Consider the following 21,643-nt stretch of genomic DNA (forward strand, 5'->3'; position numbering starts at 1 on the left):
CCTTGGTATCGGTGGGCTATCACACATTTTCTGTATCAGCACTATTTTCTGAAAACATAACCTGTGACTCCCTGGCTCAGCACACATTCTGCTGAGGTGTACAGAGGGCCGAGCTTAGTGCTGGCCAAGCTTTAACAAATACGATACACAGACGGCTTTTTTTGGACAAAATGGAAAACTGATTTTGGGCTGACAAATAAAATGTGACGGAAAATGTTATGGCTTGTTATTGGTCTGCCAGTTTCTGAATATTGCCAATGTATCAAAGCCTCTCTACAGCAGCAGAACAAGTGTGACAGCAGTGAGGTCCTCCTGATTCAATTTTCAGCAGTACCGAATGTATGCCCTTTTAGTCCATTACTTAACTGTGAGGGTTACTTCTCCTTGCACTGTAAGCATTTGGCACGCAAGTTTTAATTTGTTGTAATGCCTTTGGAATGAGTCAGATCCCAGTGATTGCGGTCATGTCTGCTCAAAGCGTCACTAACATCTAACTGACTCTCAGCCATGAGCTGCACTGTGGTCTGTCTGCTTCAGCAGCATCAGAACAGGCACGAGGTCTGGCTGTGTAAAGGGATGAAGAGGAGAGAAGAGCAGAAGAAACAGGTTTGGAATCCTAATTCTCTCTTTCTCACACTCTCGCTGTTTTGGTCTCTCCATCTTGCTTTCCCACAGTCTTGCTTTGTCTATGTTTCCCTAATTTTCTCACACTCTTGCTCGCTCTGTCTTTCTCACGTTCTGTTGTTTTCCTACGTTGTCTGTCTTGTTGTCTCTTGTATCGTACTTTTCTGCTTCTTTCACTCTCATCCTTGTTTTGCTCCTGCGTTGGAGCTGAGCTGCTTTTTTCTGTTGCCCTCAATCTTTTATTTTGTACCTTTACATTGAATACAGTGCCAAATTCACCTTATTTATCTTATACCTAAGATAAAGGTCGATGCTATAAATGATGACTGCAAAAATGAAGTTAATATGTGCACAGTGATTGATTTAGCCAGCTGTGTTTGTTAATTAAACATAGGGCTGAGCAATATATGAAATTAATTTGATTAATTTAAATTTGTCTTTGTCACTTTCACATGTGGTCCTACATTGGACACAGCTCAGTCTAAACAGTCATATTGAGACGTCACTTGCTTGAACTGAGTGTCTTGAGGAGAGATGTAATTAAAACATCCCGAAATTTTGGATGAAATCTGTCGTGTGTGAAGCCATTCAGGTCACGATCCCACCACTCCTGACTCCAATTCTGCATCCTAACACACCTTCGTACTGAAGCAGCAGCCGTTGCTCCACAAAAACTTAATTCATAATTTGTCTCTCTTCCTCATCATCCTCGTTATCGTCTGCTCAAGAATTTGCTGGCTTCCACTGCACATCAACTTCTAACTGAAGCTGTAAAGGCTGACTTCAGTGGCCTCCAGTGGCCTGTTTGTTGTCAAAGCATTATCTTGTTATGAGAGGTGAACTCGCGGGAGTCACCTAAACTAGCATGTGGATTCTAATTTGTTCAGTCTGGCCCTACCTGGTGGGTAACTAACGTCAAGAAACACAAGCAGCTGCAGCCAATGATTTTCTGCTCTATCTGTGTTGAAGCTGATTATTCATGTGGATGCTCTTCTTAGTTTAGGCAACTGGTACTGACAGTGCTTTGATGAAAAACTACTTTAGTATATACTACTATAGCTACTCTAAATGGGAAAGCTCATTAAACATTTTGGTGGGATGACACGTTGCAATAATCTAATATTGTGGAGGAAAAGACACTAGAGAGACATTGATCTGGGACATGTCTCTCATAGAACCACCTGCAGCTGGGCTGTCAGGTGGGAGTATTTGACAAACATTACTTCAACGTTCGCTGGTTATTTGAACAACTTTAACACAAACTGCACCAAACTGTTTTTTTTTTCCTTATTTGAGAAAATGTCTTGGTAGGACACATAATTCTCCACAGATCACTGAGATCAGCTCAAACCACTTCCATTTGAATAAATATACACATTTTCTCAAAGCAGTGACCCAATCAAAAGGACCCTGGACTACGCCCAGACGCTCACAGATTTAGGAGATGGGTTTAGCGTTAAAATGCTTTGTCAATGACTCTTCGACAAACAGTTAGGAGTGTTTGTCTTTCCTTAATCAGCTACTCTTTAAATGGTTGTGAAAACTGGCTGGTGGGTGCTCTACCTCAGCGGCCTCAGTCCCTCTTAGTCTCCATATTACACAGTATGAGCTAGTACCAGACAATCAGTCTCAAGTGTATGGATATGTACCGGTATACTCAGGGAAGCAGATGGACAGTGATGACTTAATGATCTTGTTTTCAAAGATGTCCTTTTTGTTCAGGAAGAGGATGATGGAGGTGTCCTTAAACCACTTGTTGTTACAGATGGAATCAAACAGCTTCAGAGACTCGTGCATGCGGTTCTGTGGAAAAGACATAGGTAAGGGTTAAATGGGCTTTAAAACACACTCTGCTGCATGCTCACAATGCACAAATGCAAAAAGAAGTAGCCAAATCAAAAGTACACATACTGCAGACACATCACTGCAAAACAAAGAGGAACTGAGTAACCAAAATTGAAAATGAGGAGTTCCTCTTGTCTATGGACACAGTATTTCCTTCTGCACAGTCAGTGGTATTTGTGTGTGTGTGCATGTGTGCATCAACATATCAGTAACAGAAGTTATTAGTAAGCTGGTTGCTGCTGCTGAGTTAAACAAAGCCATGCACTTTTAGCGTTTAAGCTGTGAGCCACTGCCTACTTTAACCCTAGTACAGCATGTAACCCTGAATAAATGATAGCTTAAAGGTACCCTGTGGAGTTTTTTGACCAATAGGGGTACTGTACAGCAATGCTCGAAGAGAAGCTCTCTGCATTGAGTGTGTTGGTCTACCTGCTCACTGTGAGCAGGCGTTAATGTAATCTACATTTCTGCAGACTGCAGAAGGCAGTTTGTGGAGGTACAGAATTATAAAGGCAACAGTGCGCCAATGAAGGAGGAGAAGAGGCAAAATGAGCTGATGTAAACAATGCACACTCAAATCAAGAGCTTTGCAAATGTTTTCTGAGGTAGAAAATTGAACACATTCCTCAGGCCGGATACAGCAAATGCATTTTGGTAAGAGAGGCTGAATGTGAACAGAATAAAAAGCACTGCGTACAATGAAAACTCCACAGAGTCTGTAAAGAATAAATGCTGCAACAAAACAATATACAAGGCATTGATGTAAACACTGCTAAATTAGCATCTAAAATGAAACTAAAATTGCTAGAAATCATAGTAAGTTAATAATGATTAATACATTAAATATCAAATTAACTTTAGAATTTTGATTTTTCATCATTAGGCACTTTTTTTCTTAGTAGATGATGGGATTTTTGGCTCTCTAGATTTTCCTGTTAGCAAAAGTAGAATGCTTTGTTAGCAAAAGCACTTCACAAATCAGTCTACCTTGATCAGCTCTCACCAGAGTCCACTGCTGTGCTAGCTAATGAAATCTGTGGCATCTGGTGAAAAACTGTTGGTTTTAGTTTTTAGTGCTCATGCAAAAAAAAAAGGTAATCGGTTAAGAAACCTGTGTAGACTGCATACAAAGGTGCCTATTGATGGAAACAGATGAGACTGATTCTTTCAAAGAATGAGTTGAAAGCAGCTTCTCTCTGTTTATGACCCGATTACAAAGTTTAAGATGGGGGTGTAGAGAAAAGGTGATTGATGGGGCCCATCAACCAATCAGATTACAGGAAACGAGAACTGCAGATACATTACTGGAGATTCAGGCAAGAGACAGAGGAGAGGAGGTTTAAATAGCTGTACAATAATTTAGAGAAATAATAAAGTGATCAGACAGACAGACAGACAGACAGACAGACAGACAGACAGACAGTCAGTCAGACAGATAGACAGAGAGACAGACAGACGACATGCAATAAAACATTCTGCTGAGCTGAAAACGAAGCTGTGCAAAGACGCACACTGACAATTCACATCCTTGGTTCACAAACAGAAAGAGGCACTGCTTTCAACTCATGGTGAGTGTATCAACCTATCAGGAGGTTTCATACCTGTCTGTGGGTGGGGCATCTGTAGAAGATCTGACTGCTGATTGGTTAGAGAGGACAGTCGATGGCGAGAGTGACAGGAGGAGCGGAAGGAGCCAGAGATGCTGCAGGGTGGAGCTTAGAGCAGGAACAGGAAATGCAAGGGACCCGCCCACCCAGCTACGTCCCACTTCCTTTACATGACCCCCCACCCCCACCCCACGCCCTAAACACACACATATAGACACATACACACCCCTAGTGCTGCAAAGAAAGTGTTTAGAGGCAGGAGGACAGGACTTAATCCACACAGTGTTCACCAGGAGCAGTTGTCATTTCAGAGTACAGACTGTGTGTGAGTGTGTGTGTGTGTGTGTGTGTGTGTGTGTGTGTGTGTTCATAGCAACAAGACAAGGAGAGGCAGAGAAAAACACACAACGCAAGCACTTCTTCTATAGAATGAAGGGAATTACAAAGCAAAAGTTGTAAGTGTTGCACTGCATGCGTGTGTGTTTGTGGCCATACAGCACATGATGGTTATATGGATTTATACAGTCAGAACCTTCAGCATGGAGAGAGGTGGTCTATTACTGCTCTACTGTCCTCTCTAAAGAAAAATAACACTCAAAAACAAAACAGTTCCCCATTAATAAGGTATTTCATTCACTTTCACCACCGTCACTCCTGTTAGCTTCAGTAGCTCAGAAGCCGATCAACTCATCATGAGCAAGTGTCGATTCTGGCAAAAACTTTAATGAATTTAAAACAACGAATCATTTTTCCATTGGTTAATCCATCCTTCCATTTTATGCCACTCATCCGGGTCCAGGATGCATCTGTTATAATTATTAAATCAGTGGAAATTACTGTAATATACTGCTGGGAAGCAGTGAAAAAATGTGATATAATCATGAATAATTCTAGGTAATATTAATATACTTTCCATCCTACTTTTATACTTTGGACTGTATGATCATAAAACAGTTATTAAATGACATTCTATGTGGTATTAAAAAGGTCTTTAGAAGTCTAAAGTTGAACTGAATGCACTGAGAAGGAAACGTATATTCTTTATGGTTACGGTCATCAATAATTTGTTGTTTTTAAAGAAAACCTGCTTTGTTTTACTTGATGCTAAAATTTAAATAGAAATGCAAATGTGACCACAAAACGTATGTGACCTCTTTCAACTCACCCATGCAAACTATGTCACATGTCTTGACATACTGGAAGTCACTATTAAGAGCTTGAAACATTGTTCTATGTATATGCAGGTCAAATAAATCAAAATAATAAATGCATATATGCGTCATCTTACTTCATAAGAGACTGGTATACTGAGACTTTAAAACAGGATTAGTATTACTGTATGAGGGAAAAAGGTGGAAATAGATTTGATGATTTTAATGAACTGCCCAAAAGGGATATGTATTATTTTATCACTCCCATCACTGAAGGGGCGTCATCTTTGGCTTTCTGATTGTAGAATATTTTTACTGTGCACCATACTTGTAATTTCTGAATCACATGCCTGGTAGTGTGTCTGGTAGCAGAACTGATGGAGGATGTGGGCGCTTGCAAAAAAACATTGGGTTATTTGCCTGGTAATTAGAACTCCCACACTCGTGTTTGCTCTTTAATGATAACACATAATGCTGATCAGAACACCGTCTCACAGATAAAAAATTAGCAGGTTTGCTATTAATGTTGTCTGAACAGATAGAAATCTGGGATGCTTCGTTTTCTTTTTTTGGTGGACCCATACCTTGCATTCATCTATTGGAACTGGCATCTTAGTTGTGGCTGTGTTGGTGGAAAGGTAATAGTGGCGGCTGTATCAAACAGCCCCTTTATTAAAAAATCTCTTATCACTGCTCTACAGTCGGATCTGCCGAGGTTCTGTCAGATGAAAAACCGGTATCTTTTACAATGGACTTACAGAGTCTAGATATACGCCATTGTTCTTTCACTCTGAGGGATGGAAATTCTGTTTACTATTGTACGTAGCTGAGACATTTTCTGCCATCAACAATGGCAGCAGCTGTGCTCACAGTATCACAATGACCTTACATTGCCTACATGTGAGCAAAAGAACACCACGCACCAATTAAATGGACTGAGATATGCAGCACTCGTACGAGAAGCTGTGTGCGAGCGTGTTTCATGATGGATATTTCCTCTCCTCGTCTGACGTTCTTCTGCTGCTCCCAGCTCAGGGGGAGGCTTGACGACATCTGCATAAATAGAGCAGCTACTGCACACAATTTCCCAGCTTGGAATTCTCAGAGGATACACTTCAGGCTTATAAATAGCAGTGAGCACGGTGCATTCAAATCAGCTTATTTGTTTTAGGTTACATGGTATCAGCTTTACAGCCACATGGCTGGTTGTGGCCTTTTGTTGAGGAAGCACAGAGCTGCTCCATTGTAGCTGAGTCTTGCTATTGCAGGAGCTGGTTTTTCACCACACGTGTGATAGGTGTATAGTTTTTTTTTGTTTTTTTTTTGCAGTTTTATCACTGCAGAGCTCTTAAGATACACACACAAAGCCAGTTTTTCAATGTGGAAAAAATGTGGGAATTGTACAAATTTGTGGTGTATAAGGTTTTTATGTGCCAGTAATGTTCTGTGCTCACCCAGCAGACATTCTTTATTTCATATTATATTAATTTATTGAGAGAATTCAACTCTGAATTTCCTACAAAGTACTTCATGGATGAGGTCTACACCTGCATGTCGCTGCAGTCAACACAGTCTGCCTTGAGAGCAACCTCATACACATAAGATACTGCACGTCCTTCCCATGATTTAAAACATTTGTTGTGACCAGAATGCAACTTGTTTTGCAGCGTCGATGCCGGGAGGAATGATTTAGAGAAAAAGCACTGAAACCATCCAAACAGTGCGTTCACTAGAGACAGAGCATTGTTGGATTCAGTGCTTTGTTAAACAAACACGTCCAGCAAGTGTTTTGAATGTGGCCCTCAGAGGTATTCTGTTGATGTATTTACATGTTCTGCTATGACACCAGAGTTCAGCCGAACATAATGATGGTTTACCAGAAGGACATCCAGAGAACACCATAGAAATTCACACTCTGTCCTGACTGTAGGGAAAGCATGAAGCGAGGCAGACCACTGCTGATGCTTCAGCGTTATTAGAGACACCGCATATTTGAAAAGACATCTGAAAAGATTATATATAACATGTAAATACGCACATTTTAGGACTTTCATGGCTTAATTTATTTTGCAGCTCGTCAAAGAGCACCAGACATTTATCCCTCCCTGCCTCAAGCTTTCACACAGACCATGTGTTTAATGTCAGCTTACACATCGTTTCTACATATAGAACAAGTGGATACTCTGTCTTCACACTAGCTGTTAGACAGCCTGTGTCAGGCTGTATGAAGGGATTATTGCCATGTTCTCACATCCTGAATATATAAAATAGCATTACTGGTGCTAGTTGATAAAATCTCCCTTAAAAGGTGTCTTCCAATATTTAGAAATGTGCCAGAAGGCCACAAAGTGACAGAGAAAAGAGAGGACAAACACGTGAACAGCTGTCCTTACCGTGGTCTCGTCCTCATGCAGCACCTGGTCGTATCCGCTGAGCGCCACACAGAAAATGATGGCTGTGACATCCTCAAAACAATGGATCCACTTCTTCCTCTCCGACCTCTGACCGCCCACATCGAACAGCCTGATGGACAGAGACAGACGTGAACAAGCACACACATAAACCCGTTCTTGTTCTTTCTTTCTTACTGTCTGATGAGACAAGTCAAATTTGAACCGATGAAATGTTTAACTTCAGACTGTGAACATGCCGTATACACAGCTGTGGAAACCAAAGTGGAAAGACAATGGCCTCTTAAGGCTGGCAGCTCCTTCAGCATTCTCAGTTGCGGTCAGTTTGTAGGTCCATTCATAAACTGGGCCTGTTTCTGTTTTCCTGCTGGCTCATTATTCCAGCAGTGGCACACTGTGTTCAGATGTGACAGCTCTGGCCCTCTTCCCAGTCCATAAAGTGGTTCTCTTCCCTGCAACAATCTGATATTGTCACTTTCAGGTTTTATAATCCAGCTTCTCGGTTCAACACCCAAATGTGTGCTCCTGGAAAGTCTCCTTTCCACACTATTGTTTTCTTTTACGGGGTTCAAAACGCTCAGCCAGTCTCCCTAAAGTATATGAGACAGACATGGGATCTCATAAAGTCTGGCAGTGTTCATCTTATTGTAATTCTATCCTTTGGATGTGGTGTGGTCTCACTGGGTATGAGTCATGTACAGACTCTACTGCCCATCTGAGATTTTTTTTTTGCTTTCTGAGATGAGAGCTGACAATCAGGAGAGGAAGTCTCTGGTAGTAACTGAAAAGAGTGGTTGTGGATCGCACTGTGAGGCACGTCCACTGACAGCAGATTCGGAGATTTGGTGATCAAAGACAGCAGAATTCTGACAGAGTCAGAAATTTAGGAGGAAATACTCAAAGCTTGGCTGCTGGTACGCTCCAAAAACCAACCAATCAGAAAACACTCGCCCGCTTCTGACACCGACAATGATTCTCCTGCCTCTCCTCTGCATCTGTAATTATGCTGACTTGATCAGACCATGCAGCAGGTTTTAAGATATGGGATGTTTGGAGAGAAGGTACTGGACTCTAGACCAAGACCTGAGACCTTCTGAGGAATACGGTAGAGATCAAGAAATCAACAGTTCATAAACTGTATATCTGAGACTGAACCTTTGACATCATACGCTTCAAACGGCCACTTTCTAATGTATAAGCTGTGTTTTTGTGGCTTTTAAAATCCACTTGAAAATTACACCAGCAGAGAGGAGTGAATCCAGTGCCACATGTGCTGGGTATAATGGTAGGTAGGTTGATGGGTTACACCCAGTGCAGGAACACTGCACACTCCCACACACTGCCTGACTGCCCATAATAGCAATTGATCTGACAATATTTAGAGCTTCTCAGCAAAACACACCCAGCACACCACCTACTCAACCGCAAGAGACACAGTAAAAAGCACCATTCAGCAGTACCAACATTTCTCTGCATGCTTAAACTGAGTGTGTGTCTACGTATCTGAACACACAATACATATGGCGTGTGTGTGTGTGTGTGTGTGTGTGTGTGTGTGTGTGTGTGTGTGTGAGAGAGAGAGAAAAAGATTGAGACAGAAAGTCAAAGCTGAAGTGTGACAGTGCATCCACCCAGAAAAAGAATCTCTCTGCTCTGTGAGCCCGTTAATACGTTTGTGTATGTGTGTGTGTGTGTGTGTATGCTCATGCACACAAGACGTGCAGAAATAGAAAATTAAGTGAATTAGAGGCCAGAAAAAGACTCCTCCCCTCCTTTCTCTTTCCTTTCCTCCTGCCCCTCCTCTTTGTCACCATTCCCACAGCTCCTCTAATTGAATCAGGTCTCATTAAAAAGGCAGACAATCATAAATATAGACACTTGTTTAAAGCATTTAATCTTATTAATTACAGAGTTCCTACTGTATGGACAGAGGAGCAGTGCCGGTGACAGTTAAGGACTAATCAGAGGTTAATGTCGCTGTCACGAGTGGATACTGACCTGAAGTGGAGGTTTTTGAAGGTAAAGTGTGTCTCGACAATGCCTGTGGTCTTCACTCGGGTCCTCAGGATGTCCTGCTCTGTGGGCTGGTAGTCCGCCGCACCAATCCGATCTAGGCTGTCTAGGTAGCTGCACACAGAAACACACAACAAAGACACACACTGTAAATCAGCAGCAATCTACTTCCATGTCAGCTATCAAAAGTAGGCAGGGTCGAGCTTTGGATTTGTCCTCATCTGTGTGGAAGCTGGTCCTGGATGCTACTAGCGTTTAGCCTAACAGTAGCTTCCAGTTCTTCTTCCACTCCAGCTACCTCAGCCAATGATGGCGGTGCACTTGCCAAATTCCTAAAAAGCCTAAAAGCCTTTCCTCTTGTCAAGTTAAAAGTGAAAACATACTTTTAAAAATTAAAACGGGTATGTAAGCCAAGTAGCTTAACAGGGTTCTTGCCATACAAAAACGATGACGTTTCGATATCTCTATATTACGATGTCTTCACCATAGAAAATGCCACTCAAGGCTCAGCCTATTACCTTGATATCATGTCTTTAGTCATCAACAACAAATCCACTAGAAACTAGAAAGTCATCTAGTGACAAGTAGAAGTAGAATATGACAGCCATCCACTGGACTCCTCTCATTGATAATGATAGTAAATGTGCTGCTGAACTGACTGCATTGGGGTTTTCTATCTATCGGCTCCCTCTATTGGAGGTCAGAGGTCAGGGTTAGCTACAGATCAATCCAGTCAGAACCAGTAAGGAATGTGTGCCCTCCTTTTACGGTACTTTAATTTCCTGGAAAACAGAACATTTTAAGTCGCAACGTCAAGATTTCCCAAGGAGCTGACAAATTTCTCATTTATTAAATAAGGCTGTCAACCGCGGCTAAAATACACATGGAGACTAAGTTAGCACGATGAGTATCCGTTTGGTAAGAAATGAGAAAGGGAAGCGGGTGGGCGTGATGACTCTGTTGAGTTATGTAATGGAATATCCCTGGAAGTGGACCTTTATTTTTTAATGTAGAAATATAAATCAAATAACCTGGAATAGTGCAGTTCAGAGATTCATTTCACGGCCCTTGCAGGGCAGTTCTCTGGCTGAAGGATGATCACTCTACCTACATACAGTATTAATCCACCCTACCATCAAACAAAGAGCAGGAGAGACAGTGAAGAAGAGCTGTGATTCGATTATTTATTCACTTTTACACCTTGGCCCTTGAGAATCTCTTATTCTGATTGGCTGGCAGATATCCTTTATGTTCTTTTAATGCCATATCCTTTGCCTCTGTGGACTTACACTGGTGTAATGCCCACCTTGAAGGGTATCATCCCTTACATATCCCCCTCTGAAAGACAGCTTGGCTTCTCCAGCCAAGTGCAGTGAGGTCTCAGCAATGCTAATTATTTTTCCACACAACAACCACTCAAACATTACTGGTATTCTAAGCCAACAGACATGGGCTGACAGATAGTCATGCATAAACACAGAGCAGGGGAGACGAGCAGAGCATATGCCCACACCATGAATCCCTTTAGTGTAATGGTGTAAAGTTTTATTTATAGACTGGTGAAAGTGTGGTTTCAAAGCTTTTAAATGGATGCTGAGTTACTTCCAAGAGAGAAAAAGATAAAGGCTAGAGAGGGAGGAGATACTGGGCTGATGGCAACACGCACACACACACAGATTCAGCGAAAGAACAACTGAGTACTCAGAATGGAGTATGGGTTGGCCCTTGGAGTTTGGGAAGGATGGAAATATTAAGAGCTGACAGGGGTGGACAAAGAACATGAGAGGAAAAAAAGGACTTTTTTTGGATCGCAGTCAGGCAAAGTCATCAGTGGGACCTTTGATTCTCTGACTTGACTGTTTTAACTGTATCACAGCGATTTGGTGTTAAAGCATTTATCAGTTTTGGAAGTAAAAGGGCTCTGCTAAGATTATACGATCATCAAACACTTGCTCACCGCCTAAAGCTGATTCTTCTTACAGTATGATGCTTGAAACATAAGAACTGCTGTTCAATCAAACGCATTCTAACACAACAGTCGCGCAAATCAGAGCTGAAATGCATGTTTGCTTTCTGACAAGCAAAAGAGCCGTTTTATCATTTTTAGTCAGCTTTTATGTTTCAGTGAGAATAGAACTTGAAACTCGGGCCAGTAAAGGGTTAGATACATTTTCCCACAAGGAGGTAACCCTCAGAGTCGATGGCAACATGCAGAGTGACTGTCTTGCACTGTTTATCTCCATCCTCCTCCATCTTCAATAAATGCTTCTGTGGAAGACGTCCAGCTCTCCTGAGCCAGGAGTTAACCAGCTCTCAACATTTCCCTCACATGTGGTGCAGATGCAAGTCATAGCCATAACGTCCAAGGTTTAAAGATCACTGTGGCTGCCCAGTGCTCCCAATACTCAAGATGGGTTCAATGTAGGGAATGAATTTCCGTATGGGGATTAATGGAGGACATAACTTTAACTCATCAGTCCGCAGGTGACAGATGAGACACAACAGAGAGAGAGAGAGAGGGATGACCCAGGCTGGGAAAGAAGAGCACAGAGCAGCTGAGTCAATCACTCTTGTAATGCACAAGGTGACAAGTTGATAAGTCAGCTGAAAGGAAATTAATCAGCAGCTATTTTGGTAATTGATTAAGTGTTACATTCAGTGGTTCCAGCTTCTCAGAAGGGTTAAGGATCGTTGGTCATAAAAACAACATTTGAACATGTCAGTGTTGGGCTCTGGGAAGTCATAATTGACATTTTTCATGACTTTGTGACATTTTATAGGCTAAACAATTAACTGATTTCTGGAAGACAATCACAGACTAGCTGATAACAACAAGAACAGCATTATTGAAAGTAGGGTTAGTACTCTCTCAAGCTGTTTGCTGGAAGTCACTGATCTCTTGTCCCTCTGTTTGACCACTAAAGCATCTCTTCATTAATGTCTCATGCTGTCTTTTTCTCTGTCCTGTCAGACTCCACTAGTTGTGAAGCGATGCTGAACACCTGCCAAACAAACACAAAAAGCAAACTAGTCGGCTGCACTTACATATTTCTACTCGGTAAGAAAGGTCAAAGCTGTCATTATCATTGTGACTCTGATGACTTTTGCCACCGTGGGAGGTCGAACTGTCTCTGAATAGAAGCTGCCTGCTCCTCCTGTTTCCACCCTGCAGTCACTTTTTGGAAAAATACTTTTGACATGAATGTACAGTGCAACACAAATGCATATAGTACTGTTATCCCCCAAGGGTGTTTTTACACACACACTCAGCAATGTAAATGACATTAAATCATGCCTGGGCAGGCTAATGACTTGCATGTGTAGCCTGGTTTTTCGACAGCATACGGTATGTAGACCACCACTGGATTAGTCCTTTTCCTCATCGTGCACTCAGTCGATTAACACACATCTCTATATTAAAGATTACATTATGGATTATCGCCTTAAAACAGTGTTCGGCACAAAAGAGACGACTGGAGTGAAGTGATAATGACAAGGATGAGTGTGTTTGTGTGTTCCCAGCACAGAAAACGACAGAGTTTGTCTGACAAGTTGCGATATTCAACATCTCACACACACACACACACACACACACACACACACACACACACACACACACACACACACGCACACGCACACGCACACACACACACACACACACACACACACACACACACACACACACACACACACACACCCCTCCCTCTCTTTTCAGTGGCCTGCAGTAATTGCTGCATGCAATGTGCAAAAAGAGTCACACCATTAACCAGTAACATCAACTGAGGCACTTATTAATAAAACAGAGGCTAAAGAAAAGGGTGTGGTGGATTTTTATGCATTTGGGGGGAAACTGCAGAATGCACAAGAATAGGAAACGAAGGAGGCTGGAACATCTAAAGAGCCACACAGAGCGAGAGAGATGCAGATAAGTGGGTAAGTACGCAGGCGAGCGGGTGCCAAATTATAGCACAGTGATATTGATCACTTGCTGTATTAACTCAAGTTCAATACCCTAACATTAGCCATTAACACTGGCATGTGGTTCACTACAGAAATTAAAGCCATTAAACAGGGCCGCAGGGCATAGAAAACAACAGAGCTCTTCCGCCAAAGAGAGAACATGTAATACAGAGACTTGAAAAGATTTCATCCGCCACTTGTGACTTCTGGAGACGCTGCAGGAACGTGATGCAACATGATACAACCTGGCCATGAGATAAAGGGGCTCTGAATCGATAGAGGAAAAAGCCCTGTCATTATAAGAAGATAAACCAGAAGACTTCACACTGGCAGTGTAGACGCTTCAAGGCACGTCTTACATCAACACAGGCCAGATCGCAGACTATTCTGTATTTTCACCTTTCACGAAGAGAAGCGTGCTGGCCTTTCAACCGCTGTCGTCAACACAAGATGGAAGATAGAAGACAGCCAGCAACGGAGCAATAGCAGAACCCACCAGCACCGGGAGGAACTATATTTATTCATCAAAATCAATATAGCTGAAGCAGCTTTACATTATTAGCCTGCGCAGAGTTTGATGATGTAAAATAATCCAATGCAATGCAAGAGGCTGAATCAATATCTTTAGTAAAGAATGGAGAACGAAGCCATTTCGTCTGACATTTAACTTCAATTAGTTCTAAACAAGCACACAAGTAGCAGACTCACTGCCTTGACTGTGACTGTGCACTTGATCTGTTAGATACCGCCGCGTCTCAGGGTCAGAAATCAAAGCACCAAAGCAATGCTTTTCCATTAAACCACGTCGCCTGGCATCTGAATGTCATTGCATGTGTGTGTACAGAGAGGCCGAGTGTGTACATGCATACCGCTGTCACAAAGACAGGTGATGTAAATCATGAAGTGTACGTGTATTGTGGTAAATAGGTCAGCACATGCAGAGCATCTGCGCACACACACAAACACACACAGAGCGAGGTGGCTTCAGGCAGCACTTGCTCCTCTCAGAATAGAGCTTTCTGCTCTCTATGTAATACAAACACACATTACATGCATGTGTGGCTGCACACACACTCGCACTAACACTGTATTTGTACCATGGCCTTCTTTACTTTACTCTAATACTGTACCTGACAACCGCAGAGCTTTTCAAAGCTGAATCTCACAAAATATCTTTACTATGGAGAAATATCGCATATCGCATTCTTCTGCTGAGAGGCATAAACACACACACACACACACACACACACACACACACACACACACACACACACACACACACACACACACACACACACACACACACACACACACACACACACACACACACACACACACACACAGTCAAACTGAGTGTGGTCTGGCCATGTGATATCTGTCCTGTCAGTTCATTGGCTGGTTGGCCTGTTCTGCTCCACAGGCCACAACATAATAGGAAGTGTGCATCAATCTTTAATGTGACATTTAAGACAGATACACAAACGGACACGTGCACGCGCGCACACACGCACGCGCGCACACACAGGGCGGATGTTGTTTGAGTTAATTGACCGCATGTAAATGTTGGTGTGTTTGCTCTCCTTCCAAGATGTCTGCCATGATGAGAAGTAACAAAGTGCTCTCTCTCTCTCTGTCTCTCTGTCTCTCTCTCTCTCTCTCTCTCTCCATCTTTTCTTGCTCTCTCATTGTTTCTGGCTCTCTGGCTGCTTTTCCTCGCCATTTCGATCTCATTTGTCTTGTGGTGTGCATAATTCAATCATTTTGATGTGTTTTCTTTGTCTAAGCCTCTGTTTGAATTCCCCACTTTAAACTTTCCCTCTCTTATCTCTCTCTGTCTTCCTTGCCCTTTCTCATCCTGTCTTTTCTCATGTTCTCTGTGCTCTTCAGTCCTCTCTACCTCCTGTTATTTATTCTGTTTTATGCTGCCTCTATGCCTGCAGACATTTGCTTCTCCATGCTTATTTTAACTAGTAGATTTCCACATATGGTGCATTTGATCTCATCTCTAGATGTGGTTCGAATGTGTGGGATGCAACTGTTTTCTTTCCCATTGCCTCTAAATAAGACATAATACATACAGTAATGAGTTATCCTCTCACAAAACTAAGACATGAGGTGGAGACTTTCTCTGCAGGGTCATGTTGGAGTGTCTTTCCGTGCTTATGACATGGTCACAAAGAAAAAGTCGTTTCTAGTCAGTGTCTCTTCAAACAGTAAACGTCTTTAACTCTAGTTTGAGGTTTGTTGCACCAGATGGAACGGAACAGGAAGCAGAAGCAGCGTTGCTATGGTTACCCACCCATTCAGAATGGTGGTTGAACTGTTGACCTGAACAATGTTTGACGTGTCCTAACACATGATTTTAGCAACCACCTGCCAGCCAGTCAGAAGCAATTACTGCCCCTGACTGTGGTATGAATAAAATCTGTGGACTGGAGTTGGTGCGCAGTCGTTACTCTTCTGCTCTGACACATCCTGCTGTCGTCGATGTCAGCACACTTTAGCATCTTAAAATGACCCGACTGCAACACAATGCCAGTGACATAGAAATCCAAAGGCAGCCAAGCTTTTGTGGATGAATATTATGGCACTATTCATTAATGTAAGCATAATTCAATAGTATTTTCAGATTAAAATACATTATAATACACTGTCATCATAAGACAGCGAAGAATGATGTTTAATATGGATTCATGCTATCAAATGGCCAGCGCATACATCTGCGGTTAGAGCCTATTAGCGTGAGTGGTGTACGTGTAGTGGATGTAGTGCGCACAGCGACAAAGATATATGACTCCGTCTGCCACTCTGATTCAATTTCTCTTCATGTCACTGTGTAATTTGCATTGGATGTATGGTGCACAATTAACCCCCCACACCCTCAGCACTCAGCATAAATCAGGCCTGCTACTTACAATGGTGATTGACTGTGTGTCGTAACAGCTAGTGTATGATCGCATTTTGCATGGAGAAGATTGTAAATAAAAGGTGGTGTGTGTGTTTTTATAGTGGGTGGATGAAGGGGGCTAATGAATGATGCATTGATCCGGACTTCAGCTGGGCAGGTGGAATATGAACACACACACGCTCTTACTACTGTGCTGAGTCAGTGATATGGTTCTTCTGGGGGTGCTAAACAAAAGCCATCAAATTCAGAACACACACACCCTGTTTTGGCTTATTGCTTACTACAAACACACACCTACACATGCCCACAGCCAAAACATGGATGGTAAAATGTGCACAAACTCAGTTTATCCATTTTTTAAGCCAACTCTGATTGGCTCTCGAGGAGCGGCAGCATTTATTTTGCGACAAACTGTAGCTGAACACACACACTGAGCTGCTCCACTCTGCTGTTTCCCAACAGTATTTACATTTAGCTTTGTTTTGCTCTGTATTTTGTTGACTGAAATGTGCGCTTATGACATTTTTGACTTGACATATGACGCGATTCCATAAACAAACTCTGACTACAGTTAACTTTGTCCTTGCATTTTCCGCCTTTCTGAAGGGACGAATTTATCATATATACTGAAGAGGCTGAAATTAAGTCAGCTGGATAGTCAATCTGATTTCATTAACCGTTCGATTAATCGCCCACGCCTACAACACACACAAATGACAGCATGTCCTGTACGTACTACTGCGCTGAATCGTTGAGCTGGTACTCTCGGGCACGGCTGAAACACTCCTGGATGCCTGAGTCGGACCACAGGCGCATCATGGCGGAGAGCAGCTCGGCGGAGTAAGGCTCTGTATCCTCCATACGACTGACCACGTCACACACCATCTTAGCATCCGCCTGGAGGGAAAACAACAGAGGTGAAGCAGGAAGTTAGTGTTAGAGGCCTGAGGAGGAGCACAGCTCTACAATACCTTTGCGTACTGTGCACTATAGCATCATGTACAACTACTACATATTGCAGAAGAGCAATAGACAAATCACCTGGAGGAGGGAGGGTTAACAGGGATAGAGGATGAAAAGGAAAGAAGAGGTCAGAGGTAACAGGAGAAGAGACAAAGATTAAGGGCAGAGAGGAGAGAACGAGAACATGTTCAGCTCCCTCTGGTCCATTTACTCTGCAGGTCAAAAGCACCATTAAAAATCCACGTGTCCAAATCCAAAGGCTGAGTCAGTACAGAAGCAGAAACACACCAGACAGCTGCTGCAGTTTGCAGGTGCATCATGCAAGTCCAAAATCTGCCAGGGCACACTGAGAGCAGAGGGCATGAGGATCCACCCCAGAATAAAACAATACTAATAACTACAATTTATTCAAAGATGTCACTGAATCAGTTTTTGTATATCAGTAATCTCCCACTTCATATGACGCTAAATACTACGTATTTGGGAAAAATATATTAGGGATAAGGGAAAAAAATGACCATATAATCATGACTATAAGGCTGCATCTTGTCCTGGAAATATCCAGTGAATCCAGTGTCTTGTTCAGTCTAACCTGTCAGCTCAAATAGGATGCTATGCTATCACAAGCTAGAGAGCCAGAAGGCTGAACAGCTGGATTGAGGGATGGCTATTATGCGTTTAAAGTTTGTTTCAGTGCCATCAAAGTGCAACATGGGCGCACCTTCAAGACCTGGAAACAAAGCTGGCTGGACTATGGCTTTCAGGCTGCTGTCATGCAGCAGTGATCTGGCTCTGGTTCCTTCAGGGGCGCAGACGGTGGGTCTGCACTGAGCTCTCTCCTGACAAGGAGGCAGATAAGTTGCTGCCTTACAACCCAAAGCTGTTTGGGTCAAATGATCCCAACAGTCCTGTCAGTAAGCTGCCTGCTCTGGTTCACATCAGGCTAGTTCATACATTTATTGCCTGATATAAACAAACGTTTAGCCATACAGTTCCTATTATGACATTAATGTTACAGACAAGGATGGTAATTATTCAATCAGATGATGTAAGTGGGGCTCAATCTTTTAACTGCATACATGAGTGTCACAAGATGTTTTTTTTTTACCATTCTATTTCTTTTGTTTAATAAGATGTGTCATTCTGTTTATGGAAAATCCTGCTGCCCACTTGGCTATGAATAAACCAGCTGCAGTGATCTGATTCCGCTGCCATAACCACATCAGCTGGCTTTATCTGTCTGAATCCAGCTGTTGACCCCCATCTGCTTTCCTCTTTGCTCTTATTGATTTCTTTTCCGAGCACTTACCTCCTACATGGTCATTCTCACTCACAGTAATGACCTTTGTGCTCTAATGCTTGGTGTCTTCATAAGAGCTCTACCACAGCACACTAGAACTGTACTGAACAGCAACATGACAGAATGTTTTTTTAATACTGTATACAGATGTGTCAAATAACATCCTCGAACTGAATTCCACTGGAGACATTAAACCTTCTACTGCTTTAAGACTTAGACTTAGACTGACTTAAACTGCTTCTTTATTGATCCAAATTTGGGAAATTATTTTGTTGCAGTAGCATTAACATACAGGTAAACACAGAATGTAAACACAATATTTAGAAAAAAGTAACAAGTGACAAAAAATGTAAGCAGGAATAAAATTAAAAATATAACTAAGTAAAACTAAATATATCATTATATAATATGTATTATAATGTATAATACATATTATATAGTATTATAAAAATATAATAAAAAATTCTATATAACTAAATATACAGACAGTATTTACAAGCAGTGCAGTTTTGGATAATAAATAAATGTAAACCATGGACTGTATGTGCAATATAGCAGTAGTGCAGATATTTAAAATATTGGGGTCTGTGAGGTTAGTGGATTAGCTGTTTAAGTTATTATTGCACAGTATGAGAATATTAAATATTTCATGTGGTATGATGTGGTTCTATAACAACTTCTATAAATGAGATACTTGTATTATTGTGGCCTCAGAAATCTTTGAGTCAGCAAAATGAAATATAATATATATGTATCTATATATACAGCTTAGCATCTATCCAACTAAATCACACCGAAACCAAATAGTCTCTGCAACACTACACCTGGCTAACTCCATGACTGCACCAATATATCATCACTTCTCGTCCCCTGAAGAATTACATTTCTTTTAAACAAATGAAACAGTACACTGTCAGGGTGAGCGTTGTTATTCCCTTATTGTAATTTTATCCAGACATTATAATTAGATTGCACAGCACTCAGGCTGAAACTGCAATAACTGCAGGCATGATCTGTTTGAGTTGCCACAGCCCTCTGAAACTCATAGCATGCCACGCAATCAGGATGAGATAATAACACGCTGCACGAATTTGGAGCTTTGACGGAGTACGCATAGACTCTCTGAGCAGCAGCCTGATTAAAACTCACCCATCTTGACACACTCACACCTGGGAATCAACCAGTGTAGCCTCATTATATTTCATTTCCTGGAGATGCTGGGTAAACCCACATCTACTTTGAAAGTTCAGAAAGTGAAGTGTGAACAAAGAGTTCTCCATTGCACAGGGAAGTGATTTCACAATGACGCTTAATGATGAAATGTTGCTTTTACAGGATGTTACAACATCACAACTCCAAGCATAAAAAAGGCTTGATTAATTATTCCAGGCTTAAAAGATGTAGGCTTCGTTATGATCATTAAAGAATGGTAAAGGTCTTTTTCTTATTGTGCACCTATTCTCCTCCCTGATTTTCCATATTCTTCTCATGCCCTCTTTCTCGTTTCTTGTCCTCCATCCGTACCAAAGTCCCTTCATATACAGTAGCACTATTTCTGTGGACATGAAACATCTCTAACTTTTTATGTTCTGATTAAAGCTGCAGTAGGTAACTTGTATAAAAGTAATTTTTTGTCATATTTGCTAAAACTGTCCCTATGCCCAGACAGCAGTACATGAAACATGTAATCTGTGAAAAAAAAACCACGAAACCGCTCCACTGGTCTTACATACTGCTCCTACTGCGATTTGCAAGAATCAACCGCGCCCGACACAAAACAACCAATCAGAGCCAGAGGAGTGACGTCAGGAGGCTAGTGAAAGCTATGGTGGTGCAACAGCCACTCGCAAAGGAGAAACTGCCCATACCACCGCTGCCAACAACAGCATATACGGCTAAGACATCAAATAACTGTAAAGCTAATATGGTGATTGTGAAAGTAACACTCCGCAGCATGTAAGGTATGTTAGCGACTGTGATGTAGTGGCTGGGCAGAGTTACAGTAGCTTGTTTCCGATGCTAAGGCTAACGTTACTGGTTGTGCACAGCAGCCGCCGTAGGGAGGAGAGGCTTTACATCTACAATACCAATGCTTTTACTGCTTCTGAGTTTGCCCAATCACTGCAGTTTGTTTCAGCTGGTGTAAAAGCTGTCAGAATCTGGCGCTGACCAATCAACCTGACCGAGACCCTCCTTTTCAGTGCTTCCATGCAGACAGGTGTGGTTCATTTGCAGTGTGCAAGCTGGACCAAAACAGCCACAAGACTGTGTGACCGTAGATGATTGTGAATGGTTAAGAAAGCAATCTCCCAATGTGTAAAAGCAAAGTATAGCCTGAATCATTTACAGGTAACCACATGGTCAATCGCATACTTAAAAAGAGCTAAACCAAGCAATCACGGTCTCATGGTGCTGCTCGAGCTAACGCTAGTCTTCCACTGGAGCGGTTTGTGCAGCATGCTGACATAACAGCAGACTGTAACGATGTGAACTGAGTCACTGCTGTCGACTTCAGCCAGACCTGTCATTTGCTTTACTATTCATTTACTCTCCTGATCATGGGCACTTTGCTCCTGTCTATCACTCTCTGCATCCAAGCATACCAACTCTGCACCTACTTGACCTCATCCAGTCAGCCAGTCTTTCTCTCAGCCATTAGCATCCCTCCATCATGATCATCATCATCATCATCATCATAATCACTGTCACAGTCTATTTCTATCTGACCTCTACCTGCACTCATCTCTCTACACTGTTTTCAACTCTGCCTGTCCTTTATCTCTCCTTCCATCTGTCTCATGACTGTGTTTGTTTTGTTCTTCTTCATTTGTCCTCCACTGATGCCATGTTTGTTTTCTTTC

At 42.1% G+C, this 21,643-nt stretch overlaps 1 protein-coding gene across 2 annotated transcripts in view; it reads right to left on the bottom strand.

Annotated features, from left to right (window-relative positions):
- Positions 1 to 21,643, bottom strand: part of gnao1a (guanine nucleotide binding protein (G protein), alpha activating activity polypeptide O, a) — a 97,927-nt gene that overhangs the window by 13,052 nt on the left and 63,232 nt on the right. Inside the window, exons 4-7 of one of the 2 annotated variants that reach the window (XM_070972210.1) lie at positions 17,256 to 17,416; positions 9,637 to 9,765; positions 7,621 to 7,750; positions 2,274 to 2,427 (exon numbers count right to left, since the gene is read on the bottom strand). In XM_070972210.1, the coding sequence (XP_070828311.1) occupies positions 2,274 to 2,427; positions 7,621 to 7,750; positions 9,637 to 9,765; positions 17,256 to 17,416 (574 nt within the window). The remainder of the gene's footprint in view (positions 1 to 2,273; positions 2,428 to 7,620; positions 7,751 to 9,636; positions 9,766 to 17,255; positions 17,417 to 21,643) is intronic. The other variant, XM_070972209.1, reaches the window with a different exon arrangement.

Source organism: Chaetodon trifascialis, chromosome 10 (assembly GCF_039877785.1).
Source record: "Chaetodon trifascialis isolate fChaTrf1 chromosome 10, fChaTrf1.hap1, whole genome shotgun sequence".
NCBI lineage: Eukaryota > Metazoa > Chordata > Actinopteri > Chaetodontiformes > Chaetodontidae > Chaetodon > Chaetodon trifascialis.